The 16,879-nt window shown below is 40.9% G+C and overlaps 1 protein-coding gene across 11 annotated transcripts in view; it reads left to right on the forward strand.

Moving 5' to 3' along the window:
* The first annotated feature begins 1,865 nt into the window (after positions 1-1,865).
* Positions 1,866-16,879, forward strand: part of BIRC6 (baculoviral IAP repeat containing 6) — a 152,841-nt gene continuing 137,827 nt past the window's right edge. For all 11 annotated transcript variants that reach the window (XM_087823450.1, XM_016218957.2, XM_087823455.1 and 8 more), the window contains exon 1: positions 1,866-2,205. In XM_087823450.1, coding sequence (XP_087679576.1) covers positions 1,881-2,205 — 325 coding nt within the window. In that variant the 5' untranslated portion in view covers positions 1,866-1,880. The remainder of the gene's footprint in view (positions 2,206-16,879) is intronic.

Raw genomic sequence — 16,879 nt, forward strand, 5'->3', positions numbered from 1 at the left:
AGAGATGATTGCTTACTTCTAAGAACAGTATATGAAGGCTGAGGGACAGTTACTGTAAAGTCTTGTGAACCTTTCAAATTGTGAACCAGAGGAATGCATTACCTATTCACAAAATAAGTTTTCTGAAAAGAGAAAAACTGGACCAATAAGGTATTAATAGTTAAAAGCAAATCAAAGCCATAGTGATTGTAAACACCACAGAAAAATGTTTACTCTTGGGTTCAGCACCCCTGCACAGCATCTGGCCATTGGCTGACACCTGGAATCTTCCTTCCTGTATTTCTCTGTATTTCAAAATTGGCGTGTCACCTTAATGGATAGCATAGATTAATGTTAAAGTTTGGCCCAAATGGGTCTTGAGAGAAGAAAAACCCTTTGAAGTGGCAGTTTTTACAGTTTCTGCATATGTCCTGAGATTTAAAAAAACGTTTTAGATTTTAAAAAAAACACCCCAGTTACATTTAGATTTGATTATTTGCACCCCTTTACCTGAAGGCAATAAAGTTTTGAGCAGGAGGGTTAAGTTAGGAGTATGGGTTCTGCAATCAAACTACATTTATCCTTTCCTCACAAGCTGGGAGACCTTGGGCAAGCCATTTAACCTCTCTGTGTTTACATTTTTACAGTTTACAAGCACTTTTACATGTACTTGTAACAAACCTAAGCAAGGAAAGTAATGATAAAATTATCATTTTACACATTTTACCAGTGATTATTAATTCTCACAACAGCACTTTGATTGGGTTTTAAGAAAAAGGGATTGAGGCGTTCCGAGATAAAATAATGATCCCAAAATATAGTTCTGTATCTTGACTTCGTTGCACACATCTTCACGTGATAAAGTAACACAGAACTAAACACACATCATATAAACGTGAACCCCCTGCTTTTGTAAAATTATGCAAGTGTTGGGGAAACTGGGGAAACTGTACCTCCCGGTGGTGTCCTGAGAAGCGCCCGTCAGGTATTCCACGCGATCCCTTCAGTCTGGGTCTGCCCGGTGTTTTTCTCACAGGGTTCGTGGGTTTTGGGGGGGCAGACCGCAGAGGTCTGTACTATATTTGCAACTGTGAATCTAATAATTAATTCGAAAAGTTAAAAAACAAATCAAAAAGCAGTTAATTCTCCAAAGGGGATGAGTTGTAAGTTTACTTGACTGGAGTCCCCACAAGACCCACGCACACTTAACACTGCACGTAACTGGAGCCGAGTGGAATGTGGACCGAGAAACTAGACTTAATTACACGCTTCCAGCACCTCGGCTGGCGTTTTTGTTCAACAAAAGTTGGGGGGGGGCGGGGGGCGTTGTAATTGGCACGGGCCCGGGGAGGCCGTTCAGTTTCTCCACATCCCGACCATGAGTTTTTCAGGCTGTTCGTTCTCCGATTAGGGCTCGGCCGGGACCCTGAGGTCCCCCGCCGGCCACCGGGAGGAGCTGCGCCGCGCGTGCCGGGGGCCGTTCGGCGCGGCCGGTTCGGAGCTAAGCGCCCGGAGCGTCGGGCAGGTAGACCCGGCCGCGGCCCCCGCCCAGCGGAAGCCCGCGCGAGCCCAACCTCCGCCGCGAGGAGCCGCGGCGCGGGGCGGGGCCCGGCAGCAGCCACGCCCCGGGCTCGCTGAGAGAATCTGGGACGTTGAGGACGCGGAGCTGGCCGGACCCGCGGCGCGTGGCACCCGCCAGCCCTCCCGCGCATGCTCCGCCCGTCCGCCCCCCGCCGCCCCGCCTCTCTCTCTCCCTCGCCCCCTCGTCCCCCCTCCGCCGGCCGCTCGGAGCCCGGCCGCTCGGAGCTTGGCCCCTCCGGGCGCGCGGCCGACGTTCCTCGTGCGTGCCGGCGCCTGACTTCACTTCCGGCTGAAGCGCTCCGCTTGCCCCCTGGCCCCGGATGGTGACTGGCGGTGGTGTTGCACCTCCCGGGACTGTCACTGAGCCGCTTCCCAGTGTGATTGTGCTGAGCGGAGGCCGGAAGATGGCGGCTGCCGCTGCGGCGGCCTCGGGCCCGGGCTGCTCCTCAGCGGCGGGGGCGGGAGCGGCCGGGGTCTCAGAGTGGCTGGTGCTGCGGGACGGCTGCATGCGCTGCGACACCGACGGGCTGCACAGCCTCTCCTACCACCCGGCGCTCAACGCCATCCTGGCCGTCACCAGTCGCGGGACCATCAAAGTCATCGACGGCACCTCAGGGGCCACCCTGCAGGCCTCGGCGCTCAGCGGTGAGTGTGCGGCGCGCCGGGCGGGGGCCGGGTCCGCTGCGGGAGGAGCCGGGCCCGCAGGATGCCGGGGAAGGAAGCCGCCCAGCCCCGGGGCTCGGCCTCCGGAGGAGGGGAAGCGGCGTAACGGGAGCGGGGCGGCGGGAGGGCAGGGCTGGGGGCTCAGGCCTGGCTGCGAAGGGGGGCCCGGAAGCCGGTGGAGGGAGGACTGGAGGGCTTGGCTGTTTCTGCGCTACAGCTGGGAAGGAAGGACGGGCGAGTTGGGGAGTGGTGGGAGTTGCCTTTCGGGCCTGGAACGTCCGGTGTAGGTTGGTCCTGTGGGAGAGGTGAGGAGGCCTCGGATCTCGACCCGGGAGAAGGCCAGGTCCCCGGCTAGGTCCCGGAGAAGGTGTCGGTACTGCCTTCGGGCAGATCAGAGAGAGAATGGGTCGAAGGGTTGGTCGCGAAGAGAGAGGCTGGTGGCCGGAGGCAAGCGTCCTTGCCGGCATCCTAGCTGCCCCTTCTTGAGGATAGAAGTGGGTCCTCGGCTGTTCCTAGGACCTGCGGGTGCTGGGACCTGCCGCGGGCTTCGGACCCGGGGTGGGGGTAGGGAGGGAAGTAGGTGGGCTCGCTGCCTGCACTGTTCCGTCGGCAACTGGAGGACTCTGGCGGACGCCATGGAAGACTAGACCTTGTCCCCTAGCTCGGGACTTCCAACTTCTACCCCTCGGTGGCGAGAAACTGGGAACCTGCGGTGTAGGAAATGCAGATTCCCTGGGGTTCGTAATGAGGTGAAACTTCGGGCTCTTTCTATTTGTTTTCCCCCATAGTGAGCCGAAAGTTGGGATTCGGATGTATGACCGAGTCTCACCAAGGGAGGAGAGAAGTTCTGGGTGGTGTGCACGTTGGTCCACGGACCGGACTTTTAGTCGGCGTGAGGTGAACGTTCGTGCACCGAGTGGAGTGTTTTGGAATTGCCCTGGCCACCCTACGTGTGGCTGAGATGACATTTCACGTGCGGTTTAATGAGCGACTTAATTTTGATTTATAAATTGAGATTGAAAACTGAGTATATATGAGTGAGTTAGACTCATGCACAGATTTATAATATATACGACTGTGCATTTAGCCAAGTAGAAATAGTTAACGTGGTCTACCAATTCACTTGTATTTTAACAGACAAATTAGGAAAGGTCTTTATTCTAGTTTACTATGTGAGTGATAAGGCACTTAAGTAAATGGAAATTTAGGGATACAAAGGTAAAGTAAGGGATTTAATTTTTTATTTTATTTTATTTTATTTTTTTTAATGTTTGTTTATGTTTATTGTTGAGACCATGACAGATGTCCCCCTTTTAACCCCACTGATCCCCTCCACCCCACATCCATCCCACCCCCATGCCCTCCCCACACCAATGTGCATGTCCATGGGCCATGCCCATAAACATACAAGTTCCCTGATTAATCTCTCCGCACCCACACCCCCCTCCCAGCCTTCCCTCTGAGATCCCTCAGTTTGTTCCATGCTTCTATGTTACTGGATTCACTTTGTTCATCAGTTTATTCTGTTTATTAAATTCCACATATAAGCGAGATCATTTGGTACTTGTCCTTCTCCAACTGGCTCATTTCACTTAGGGATTTAATTTTTGTTGACGTGAGAGTTGTGAGAGAAATGGACTGTTTATAGTTATAGAATATAAACCTGGATCATATCTAAGATATGTCTAAGAGAAACTTTTTGGTTGTAGGCTTGTAGTTTTTCCTTTCCTTTCTTGGAAAGACATCTTTGTTTGAAGGTATTCTAGATGTAGCAATGAGCAGTTACAGCAACTTGGACATAACAGCTTGTTTGAGAGAAGGAGATACTCATTAGTAATTTGATATCCTCTTAAACTTACAAAATATTTCAAATTCAAGAAGGTATAAAGAATAATTATGGTGTATCCCCAACTCAGTTTAAGAAATAAAACTTTACAAAGATTGTTGAAGCCTCCTCTGTGTCTCTTCTGGATTGTATTCCTGCAACCTTCACTCTTCCATGAATATTATTTTTAATTTGGCTTTATCATTCCATACGTGTCTTTATGTTTTTTAGTATATGCTTATATCTTTAAACAATATTCCATACTGTCTTTCATGATTTTGAACTTTGAATAAGTGATCTCATAGTATATGTATTTGGATTTCTATAAAAACTTTATTAGCAGAAGTCTTAAATGTTTTCAGTAGAAAGAGGAGTCTCATGGAGTTTTATAATATCTGGAGGCCATGTTTGAGAAAAGTAGTATGTGCTAGAATTTGTTATAAGTGGTTGGGGAAATTGGACATATATATGTGTATGCCTGTCCATGAGAGGGAAAAAAATAGTCACTCTAATGGTAGATTACTAAAGGGGAGGGTTTTAGGTACATAACATAAGTGTAAAGGTAGATACATAAAACCTAGCACTGATTTGGCATGACTTAATTGGGGTTTGCTGGGGCATTTGTTAATTAGAAAAGAATGGGATTGGATACAATTGCAGATGCCCATACATTGAGGATTGAATATGTAAATAAAAATATATAGGCCCTGGCCAGTGTGGCGCAGTTGGTTGGAGCATCACCCGGTACACTGAAAGGTTGCGGTTCAGTCCCAATTGGGGCATCTAGGAAGGCAACCCATCGATGTTTCCATTTCCCTCTCTCTAAAATCAATAAGCATGTCATCAGGTGAGGATTATATGTATGTATACACACACGCACACATGAGTTACGGCAAACAAAATAAGAGGATTACAGAAAATTTGAAATGGACAATGAACAAATTCTGAAACGTTTTCATCTAAGAGAAGTGCAGTTTATTAATCATAATCACCAGAAGTGGTATAGGGTCATGCATATGTCATTTGTTCAGATGATTTCAGAGGGAGTGCTGCATTTTATGTTTTTCCTGGAATATGTAGGTATTTAGTAGGTTTGTTTTTAAGGATTAATAGAGGGTTACAGTCCTATAAATATAATGGGGAGAAGGTGCCAGTAATGACCATGGTCCTAATATGACCCCTCTTTCCAGTTCATGGGCAGAGAGCTACCTTCTTTTTAAATTTATTTTTTAATTTGTTTTTTATTAGAAATTTTTAATGTTTACATTATTATTGCATGTGTATATTTGGCCCCCTCCCCCTTTTCTACCCCAGAGGAAAGATATCTTTGTTTGAAGGAATAAAGAGTGGTTTAACCAATCCCATATAGTTTTATTGGTGACAGAGTAGTGTGTCTGATGGATGAGTTCAGTTTATAGCATTATGGGTAGCCTATTAGTGTAGATTGGAAGATGGGAGCAGGATTTGTATGTATACGTATTCATTTGGGTGGCAAAAATGGTGAATTTTTGACTGTGTCTACTAGTATATATTTTCAAAGTATCTGTATTCTGACATGAAATGTTTATAAATATATTTTCATTAGATTAAGGAGCTGTGTGTCTATATCGGTTAGGCAAGTATTTATTCCCTATTAGTGTTTAAGAGTTAAGATTTCTGATTCCTTGGCCTGGCATTAAGTGACCTCCATGATCTGGTCTCTACCAGTCTCTCTAGTCTTGTTTGTTTCCCTGTTTTGTTTTGTGGAACTGGTTCATTTAATTTCCTTTCCTAACTCCAGTACTTTTGTCCTTTCTTGGAATGCACCAACTCCCTCCAGACAATTAGATCTAATCTATTTTTCAAGACCCAGAGCAGATCCTAACTTCTGATTCTTTTAGTCTGAAGTGATCCACTGAACCCCTAAGTACGTATTGGCCGATTAATAGCTATTTTAGTAATTTTAAAAAATACATATGTTTTTATTGATTTCAGAGAGAGGAAGGGAGAAGGAGAGAGAGAGAGTTGAAACATCAGTGATGAGAGAGTTGTCATCGATCGCCTGCCTCCTCAGGAATCTGACTGGGGATTGAGCCCACAACCCGGGCATGTGCCCTGATTGGGAATTGAACCATGATCTCCTGGATCCTAGGTCGATGCTCAGCCGTTGAGCCACGCCTGGCTGGGTGCTATTTTAGTAATTTGGCAACTTACTATTTGTGGTATGTTTTCTGTTTTAAACTATTTAAGTTCCATTTTGTTTAGCTTCTTGTGAGTATATGATGTCTGTTTACCTATATTTCAAACTTCTTGTGAAGGGAACCTTGTCTGCTTGTTTATATCCCTTTCCAGGATGCCTAATACAAAATATTTTTGATTTGGTGTAAATTAATAAGCATAGTAAATGGATGCTTCCTTAACTGCTCAATAATCACTTTTTTTTACATCTTTACCTGAGGATATTTTTCCCATTGCTTTTCAAAGAGAGTAGAAGGAGGAGAGAGAGAAAAAACAAAACAAAACATCGACATGAGAGAGACACATCGATTGGTTGCCTCTTGCATACAGCATACACCCTGACCAGTGTCAGGGATGGAGCCCGCAACTGAGGTATGTGCCCTTGGCTGGAATTGAACCCAGGACCCTTCAGCCTGTGGGCTGATGCTCTAACCACTGAACCAAACTGGCTAGGGCTAAATAAACCCCTTCTTTGGCTTTTTTTCCCCTTAAATACATTAAATTTTTATTTTATTTTTAGTTTTTTTTTTTAATTCTTACTGATGCTATTTTTTGTATTGCTTTTCTGAGAGAGTGGAAGGGAGAGAGAAAGAGAGAGAAACATCGATGTGAGAGAGACACATCAGTTGGTTGTCTCCCACATCTGGCCCCTTGGGGCATGAGATTGAGCCTGCATCCGAAGTACATACCCTTGGACAGAATCAAACCCAGGACCCTTCAGTACCAGGGCTGACACTCTAACCAGTGAGCCAAACCTGACAGGGCTCTGAAATAGATTTTTAAGAGCAGTTTTAGGTTCATAGTAAAACTGAGCAGAAAAGGCAGGTTCCCACATACACCTTGACCTCGTGTGCACACACACAGCCTCCCTCACTATCAATATTTGGCACCACAGTGGTATGTTTGTTACAATCAATTAACCTGCATTAACACATCATATTCACCCAAAGTCCATAGTTTACATTAGGGTTCACTCGGTGTTGTACATTCTATGGGTTCTGACAAATATATATGACATGTCATACAGAAGAGTTTTCACTGTCCTAAAAATCCCCTGTGCTCTCCCTGTTCACCCTTCCTTTTTCCCTCCCCTGGCAACCGCTGATCTTTCTACTGTCTCCATAGTTTTGCCTTTTCTAGAATGTTAAATAGTTGGAATCATACAGTATGTAGCCTTTTCAATTTGACTTCTTTCACTTAGTAATATGAATTTAAGTTTTCTCCATGTCTTTTCATGGCTTGATAGCTCACTTCTTTTTAGCATTGAATTATTTCATTGTCTGGATGTACCACTTTTTTAATCCACCATCTAAAGGACATCTTGGTTGCTTCCCAGTTGTGTCAGTTATGAATAAAAAAACTGCTATAAATATTTGTTTGCAGGATTTTGAGTGGACATAAGTTTTCATTTCATTTGTTTAAATACCAAGGAGCATGACTGCTGGGTCATATGATAGGCTTATGTTTAGTTTTTTAAGAAACTGCCAAACTGTCTTCCAAAGCTGCTGTACTATTTTGCATTCTAGCAGCAAACTGAGAATTCCTGTTGCTCTAGGTCCTCATCAGCATTTGATGTTGTCAGTGTTTTGGATTGTGTCCGTTTTGATAGGTGTATAGTGCTATCATTGTTTTAATTTGCAGTTTCCTAATAACAAGATGTTGAATATCTTTTCATATGCTTATTTGTGGAATTTGGGTTTAAAAAAATCAAAATAGCTCTACATATACCACCTGACCATATTATTTATATTACTAGATGTGTCCCTCTCTTTAGCTGTTTGTTCCTGCAACTTCTGGTATCAGTTAGGAGGAGCCGGGTTTTGGAGACAGATGGCTTGCAGTAAGATCCGTTTCTTTTTTTTTTCTTTTTCTATTTACCTCTGTAGCCTTGACTAAATTACTTAACATTTCTGTTCCAGTTTTCCCTTTCCCAAATGGGGATGATAATTGTACTAACTTTGAGGATTAAGTGTTAATACATATAAAGTCCTTAAAACAGTGTGTTTAATGTTCAGAAAATGTTCCTCTTATGACTTGTAAATCTCTGTAAATACTCCTCTTTTGTTCTTTTTTACTTAAACCTTTTTACTTAAAACCTGTTAAATTTTTTGAACTTAACTACAAATTTGAACTTCTTAGGAGTTTTTTCTGATTTACCAGCTTTTACTATCCTGAAGAATTCATCTAGTTTTTGCTTTGATATAAGAATAAAGTATTATTGCCCTGGCCAGTGTGGTTCATTTGCTTGGGTGTCATCCCATGCACTGAAAAGTTGCTGGTTTGATTCTGCATTAGGACTCAAAACAGGATGCGAGCTCAATCCCAGGTGGGGGCGTACAAGCAGGTAGCAGATTGATGTTCTGCTCTCACATTGATGTTTCTCTCTCCCTCTCCCTTCTTCTCTCTCTAAAAATCAATAAAAATCTTAAAAAAAAATAAAGTACTGTTAATTTGTTCAATATTTTCTTATTTAATTACTTAGTGGTGGTGTTTTCTGTTCCTGAAATAGCTCCCCTCCCCCTCTAAATGTAGTATATTTTGTTTATTGTTTTTATAGCTTTTTTGAGAGCATGTGGCGAGAGAATGGGCTTTTTATGTTTTAGGTAGTCCTGAATTTTGAACTTTAGCTCATTAAGTCATTGCCTAAATTTCATGAACTTCTGCTTCCTTATTTGTAAATTAAGATTAATATTTCAGCCCGGTGGGGCGTGGCTCAGCGGCTGAGCATTGACCTAGGATCCAGGAGATGGTGGTTTGATTCTCAGTCAGGGCACATGCCCCGTTGCCGGCTGGATCCCCAGTCAAGAGCATGCAGGAGGCTGCCCATTGATGATGACTCTCTCATCATTGATGCTTCTCTCTCTCTCTCTCTCTCTCTCTCTCCCCCTCTCTCTCCCCCCTCCCTCCCTCCCTCCCTCTCCCTCTCCCCCCTTCCTCTTTCTGAAATCAAGAAAGATATATTAAAAAAAGATTAATATTTCATAGGATGGTTGTGAAGATTAAGTGGTAAACATAAAGTGCCTAACACTTCTTGGCATAATATAGTAGGTACACAATGGATGCTAAGTGCTCATAGGTGCTTAACATTGCCATGCTCCTCACTATTACTTTAAAAAATGTTCATTGATACAGTGTTTATATTCAGAGGATAAATAGATATCATTCGAATGTAGATGAAAATACAAATATTGGTAACAAATATATTTCAGTGTGTTGATGTGGCTGTCAAAATGAAGTTTAGTCTGTTGTAATATTAGTTCTATATATATATGGACTGTTCATGTAGCATACATGTATGAGTAAGTGAAAATACATGTGTGTGTTAATTGATGGATATTGTAGTGTATGTGTAAGATGAATTCATGTCTCTTCAGTTTCTGAAGTGGGTTCAGAGTCTTTGTCACAGTGAAAAGGGAAGCTGCAGAGCTGTTCCTTGTTTTTAGATACTCTAGTTTTACGTCTCTTTATCAGTCTCTGCTGTTACCCTTTTCCTGGATAGACACTGACTGATTTGATTTGAAGTTTGTGCAATGATCATAAATGAGAAAAAGATCACTGTACTCGACTCCAGTTGCAGCAAAGTTCAGATTGAGTAAATTCTTACTGATTGATTGATTGTCCTGATTTGACAGCTTCTTGTTTAGACTTAAAGCCCGAGCTGCCTGCTCGAGGAAGTCTTGGGATATAGAAAACTAACTAGGTTAACCTGCATAGTCCTCAAGAAGTACATTTTATGGATAGAGCTCATACTTAACACTTTGTTAGAGGTAGGAAATATTTTTCTTACTACTTCTGAATTGGCTTGCATTAATTTGGATAAAATGCAAAATCTTTCTTTATGTCTCTGCTTTGGAAATTGTAAATGATTCAAACCACTTCCTGTTTCCTGACTAACCTTGGTACATGCAGCCTTCCTAGTTTCAATTATTCTATGAAAGGTAATAAACACAGTTTAGAGTTGGGATTTCAATAGCCCCAGAAGGTAGTCTTGTCTTTATATGAGTTCTATTTAAAAATTAAATTCAGCAAATCTCTTTGTGGGCTATGAGTACATACATTGGCTTTGGTCCAGTTGACTGACTTTAGTAATGCTACATGATCCCCTATCTTATGTCAAAGATTTGCTGTTTTTTAGCAAAACATTTTTCTAGAATGAATGAGTGGATTTATATTACAATTTTATTTTTTAATTGATTAAAAAATATTTTTATTGATTTGAAAGAGAGGAAGGGAGAGAGAGAAACATCAATGAGAGTCATTGATTGGCTGCCTCCTGCATGCCCCCTGCTGGGGATGGAGCCCCCAGCCAGGGCATATGCCCTGACTGGGAATTGAACCTTGATTTCCTGGATCATAGGTCACTGCTCAACTGCTGAGCCACACTGGCCTCACTTAATTGATTTTTAGAGAGAGAGTAAGGGGGGGAGAGAGAGAAACATAGATGTGAGTGAAACATCAATTCGCTGCCTCCTGCACTCCCCCGACGTGAGAATCAAGCCTGCAACCGGGGCATATACCCTGACCTGAATCGAACCCACCACCTTTTGGTGTACAGGGCGTCGCTCCAAAGAACTGAGCCACACTGGCTTGGGCCATAATATATTTTGCTAAGAAGTCAATGATAGGGAATCATTCTAGGTTATGACATGGTCAAATTCGTTTTTAGAAAGAGTTGAATCTAATGCGCAGGTGTGAGAAGTGATGAGAACAGCATTAAGTTTGTTTGAGAGGTAGGAACAACATAATTTGGTGAATGTGGGGATGAGAGAGATTGACAGGGTGAAAATTATTCATACTTAGGTTCCTACTTTGAGTAATGGATGGTGTTTATTAACCCCAATAGGCAATAGAGTAGTCCCTCTTATTTATGGTTGTGCTTTGCATGGTTTCAGGTACCCATGTGGTTAGCTGTGATCTGAAAATATTAAATGGAAAATTTCAGAAGTAAAGAATTCATAAGTTTTATTTATTTTTTTATTTTATTTTAATTTTTAAAAATATATCTTTATTGATTTCAGAGAGAAGAAAGGAGAGGGAGAGAGAGAAACATCAATGATGAGAGAGTCACTGATCAAGCCCGCAACCCGGGCATGTGCTCTGACTGGGAATCGAACCCCTGTCACCTGGATCCTAGGTCGATGCTCAACCGCTGAGCCACAACCGGCAGGGCAAGAATTCATAAGTTTTAAAATGTGCCCTGTTCTGAGCAGCATGATGAAACCTCAAGCTGTCCCCTCCATCTTGCCCTGGATGGTAATCATCCCTTTATCCCACATATAGATACTATATACTCACCCATTAGTTACTTAGTACCAGCTGGGTTATCAGATCAGCTGTCATGGTATTGCAGTGCTTGTGTTCAAGTACTCCTTATTTTATTTAATAATGGCTCCAAAGCACAGGAGTAGTGATGCTGGCAATTTGGATATGCCAAAGAAAAGCTGTAAAGTGCTTTCTTTAAGTGAAAAGGTGAAAATTCTCGACTTAAACTTGCTAAGATCTGTGGTAAGAGTGAATCTTCTATCTGAAGTTGTGAATAAGGGAAAAGAAATTTGTGCTAGTTTGCTGAGAGACACCACATTCACATAACTTTTTTTATAGTATTTTGTTATAATTGTTCTATTTTATCATTAGTTATTGCTGATTTCTTTCTGTGCCTAATTTATAAATTACACATTAAGTATGTATGCACAGGAAAAAAACAGTATATATAGGGTTAGGTGCTATCTGTGCTTTTAGGCATCCACTGGAATATATGCATGGAATGCATTCCCGTGCATAAGGGGGAGACTACTATACAAGAAAGTGTGCTGAGTAGCTTTTGTTGGAAAAAGAAAGTGGGAGATAAGGATTTTAGTGGTAGTTTTGAAGGACAGTCAAATAAAGATATCTAGAAGGCATTTGGAAATTCAGGGTAGAAGCTTGAAGATTTGGGAATGCAGATTTGGAAGGCATTGTCATTTGTAGAGAAAGCCTTGTCTCGTGGTTAGGAATATTGGCTCTGGAGCCAGACTGAGTTCTAGTCTGTGATTCACCACTTAGTAGCTGTGCCCATAGCAAGATGTTTAACCTCTCTCTGCACTTCATAATTAATACCTAACTTGTTGGGTTAAGTTAACTGATATGTGTAGACACTGCTTGAACCACCCACCAAAGCACTCAATAAATGTTACTTTCTGTCTTGGTGCTTTTAATTGTATTTATATAGTTCAGTCAACAAGTGTCATTTGAGGTAATAAGGTGAATTTGAAAGCCACTCATACCCCCAAATTCAGAAAGCTTTCTATAAGAGGTGATACCTCAGCTGAGACTTGAAAGAAAACTAGTCAGAGAGAGGGAACAACATGAACAAGAGTATAGAGGCATAAAGTTGGTAATATTTGTTACAAGCAGTTTGGCATTAGAGTGCATAGCATGCAGAAAGGAGTGATGAGAGAGCCTGAGGATCTTGGACTTGGCCCTCCTGGGCTATACCTCCCATAGTTTTAAGTAGTACAAGAACTCCCAGTTTAAGGTAAAAAAATCTAGGGCCCTATTTTGATTAGGAGCTACATTTTCAGTATCATTTAACACTAACTCCCTTTTGGCTGGCTTAGCTTTGAGATTTTTAAGGGAACAAGTCAGTTAACACTCTTCCATCTGTGCTCCAACTTCACAAATTTTGTAACTATCATCTTCTCCCTTGTTCCTTTTGTCTTTGTGGGGTTGGTTAATGCCCTCTTTATTTCTTCGCTGTCTTTGCAGTGGGAGCTTGGGAGGGAGCAGGGATAAATGTGAGTATATTATATAATCTTGTTGTTTAACTGGCAATTTGTAGTTGTAACTGTACCTAAGTTATTGCACATTTGTTACTCTGTACTTAGGAATGTTGACTATAACTGTAGCTGGAATGTAAACAGTAATAGATTTCTGTAATGTAGTATGTAAGAACAGTGGGGAGGTGGGTTGGGGGTACCTCTCCAATAGGTGCACTGTACCTCTTATGAACTTAAGCCTTGTGGTGCATTTGGCATGACACTTCTCTGACTTACTATCTTTAAAGTGGGCTAGTAATTCTTGCCCAGACTACTTTAATATCTGATAAGATAATGAATGGAGAAATTCTTTGTAACCTGTTGAACTTTAAAAAATGTGAGGTATATTGCCCCGCTGGGTGTGGCTCAGCGGTTGAGCATTGACCCAAGATCCAGGAGGTCGGGGTTCGATTCCCGGTCAGGGCACATGCCCCGGTTGTGGGCTTGATCCCCAGCAGGGGGCGTGCAGGAGGCAGCCGATCAATGATTCTCATCATTGATGTTTCTATCTCTCTCTCTTCCTCTCCTTTCCTCTCTCTGAAATCAATAAAGATATGTTTAAAAAAAAAAAAGAAAAAAAATGTGAGGTATAAAAAAAGTTAATAGAAACTTCTTGGGTATAGAAGAGGGGATAAGAGAGGTACAAATAATAAAAAGAAGGAAGTATAGAGAGGAGGAGATAGTGGATGTACAAATAACAAAGAGAATAAAGTAACTGCTATATAAAAGAGATTGTGACAAGGACAGTGCTCCTAAAAAGAAGTAGTGTGGTCTAATTTGAGTGTGTTAAATCAGGGATGTATTTTACAGGAGATAAATACTATGCTTAGGAAATGATAGAAATGTATTGAGGCAGATAGGAATTCCTTCTTTGAGATTTATTGTGGGCGCCAGGAATTTAAATCTTTGTGATTTGTTTCTCTACTTTTACTTTGATTTATGAAGTAGGAGAGAAGTAAGACTGGGGAGATGGTACAGGGCAGTGGTTCTCAACCTTGGTTGCTCATTAGGATCATCAGGGGAGCTTTTAAAAAATACTCTGGGCCTCAGTAGTCTGACTTAAGTGGTCTGGAGTGCAGCCCAGGCATATTTTTTTTTCTTTCTCCAAAGCATGCCCGGTGATTCTAATGTGCAGCCAAGTTTAGAGGTTCAAACTAACTAGGACTCAGACAAGCACATTTTTTTTATATGCCTGGGGTAAATGAGAGACAGGTTTCATTTGAACTGAATAATAACTATTTTGTCTTAAATTTCTTTTTGTAAGAAAAACCTCCCAAATTAGTTGGTCTGCTAATAAAACCTATCTCATTGTATTTTAAATTGTATTCAGTGAATATATAATGAAATAATGTGTGAAAGAGCAGGGATTTATCAAGGGCCCAATTTCTGTTCCTTTCTATTTTTTCCTTTTATACTGTAATTCAGTTTTGGTTTGTTTGTTTATTTATTTGGCCACTGAGTGCTCTGGCACTTTTCCACTAAAATGCCACTACAGCTTAGGACAGTGACCTTAAACTGGCAAGAGGAGGGGAGGTAAAAAGGGGCTAGGGAGGGCAGGGCAGGCTGGGGTTATCTGTACCAGATCACTAGTTTCATACCTAAAATATCTTTGTTACAAGTTGTATTAAAGTAAATATGAGAATACTACATTTTATCACATTATAGTTTAGTTTTAATATATTAAAAAGTTCTTCAAAACTATAGAAAGTACATTTGAGACAACATTGATGGACCTGGAGATTATTATGCAAAGTGAAATAAGCAGTCAGAGAAAGAGAAATATCACATGACCTCACTCATATGTGGAATCTAATGAACAAAATAAACTGACAAACAAAATAGTCCAGAGACATGGAAACATGGAACAGACTGACAGATCTCTGAAGGAAGGGGGTGGGGTGGGGAGAGATTAATAAAATAATTTATATGAATATATGCATAGCCCATGGACACAGACAATAGTGTGGTGATTTTTATGGTTTGCTGCCTAATTATACATCCTAAAACAATAAAGTAGATCTTTGTAGTTTTTATTTTTTATTTATTGATTTGAGAGAGAGAGAGAGGAAGGGGGGGGAGAGAGAATCATCGATTTGTTCCACTGATTTATGCATTCATTGGTTACTTCCTGTAGGTGCCCTGACTGGAGATTGAACTTGCAATCTTGGCGTGTCAGGATGATGCTCTAACCAATTGAGCTACCTGACCAGGGCCTATAGTTTTTTTAAATTACAGTTAAGTGAGGGATATGCAAGCACATATAGGAAACCTCTGTGCCTGAACCTAAATCTGCTCTATAAAAAGAATAGTCTATTTAAAAAATTATAGTAATGAGTTTTGAAACTACCTTTCTAAGTTTTTACCCAATTTTACTCTGAGTTTCTATAACTTGTATTGTTTTCTGTGCTTTTTACCTAGAGATTAGAAGTGCTGGGTATATATTCCTGTTTTATTGTGTTATAGAGGTGGTTTTCCTTATATACTAACATACATTGTGAATCTCCAGATCTGGGGCTGAACTGTAGAAATTCCATGAATTTTTCCCTTTTTTAAAATATAGATGATGAATTAGTTCCTAATCAGTTTTGTAATACCCTCAAATTATTTATTAGAACCCAAGGGATCTGTAATAACCTGGGATTAAGAAAACCAACACTAATAGTCATTGATTATAACATGTTTATAGTTGTCCTAGAGGTTGACGGTAGGACTCCGATTTATTTTCATTTTCCTGCTTTTGTATTATTAGGCAATAACAGTAATGGTAACAGGGATCTTTTATATAGTTGTGGTAGGAATTTAGATTGAGTTATATAGTAGCAGGATTGCTTGTCCACAGAGAAGGTTTTTTAATGCAATAAAATTTCACAGTTTGTCTGGCCGGTGTGGCTCAGCGGTTGAGCATCCACCTAGGATTCAGGAGGTCGAGGTTCGATTTCTGGTCAGGGCACATGCCCGGGTTGCGGGCTCCATCCCTGTAAGGAAGTGCAGGAGGCAGCGAATCAATGACTCTCTTATCATTGATGTTTCTCTCTCTCCCTCTCCCTTCCTCTCTCAGAAATCAATAAAGACATATTTAAAATGTAAAATTTCACCATCGATCATTCTTTAAAGTCTTTTTACAGAATCTTTGAATTTGTGCCACAAACACTTAACATTAATCTCCTTGTACACTCCTGGGGTGACATTGGTTAATAGTATCATATAGGTTTCAGTTGTGGATTTCTATGTTACAAGATCTTTAATCTCCTTGTACAGCTCTTTTAAAATGTAAATGTAAAAATATGATGTTATCTTTTTTTCCAAACATTTTTTGGTACTTTATTTAAAGTTTTTGACTGTTACTGTATTTTGTAAGACTTCTTGAAATTGTACTGTAACTTATTCTGAGAAATCTTATGGTTAGTATATTCACTGACTTTTCCATTTTTATTCTAATATTGACTCAGCAGGAACTTCATCAAACATTGATCTTTAGTATTTGTTGCCTGTTTTCCAGTGGTAGTTGAACTAGAGGCTTTATTAATTCTCTTAACTTAGCTTATAAACTTTTTGCATGATTTTATCTCAAATATAAAAGCCCTCAAGAACTTTTGAGGTAATTGCCTAGAAACTATCTCTGCTGACTTTGTGCTTATTGAGTTTTGCAAACTATGACTGAAAATACTGAATATTTAAAAAATTTGTTCCAAACAATTTAATTTTAAATTAGTATAGTACAAAGAACTTCCTTTACCCATTCAACTAATTTTAATTTTAAATACTTTGTCACATTTTCTTACTATTCCCCCACATATACATATATATTACTTTCATTCTA

This window comes from Miniopterus natalensis, chromosome 13 (assembly GCF_054644295.1).
Source record: "Miniopterus natalensis isolate mMinNat1 chromosome 13, mMinNat1.hap1, whole genome shotgun sequence".
Classification (NCBI taxonomy): Eukaryota; Metazoa; Chordata; class Mammalia; order Chiroptera; family Miniopteridae; genus Miniopterus; species Miniopterus natalensis.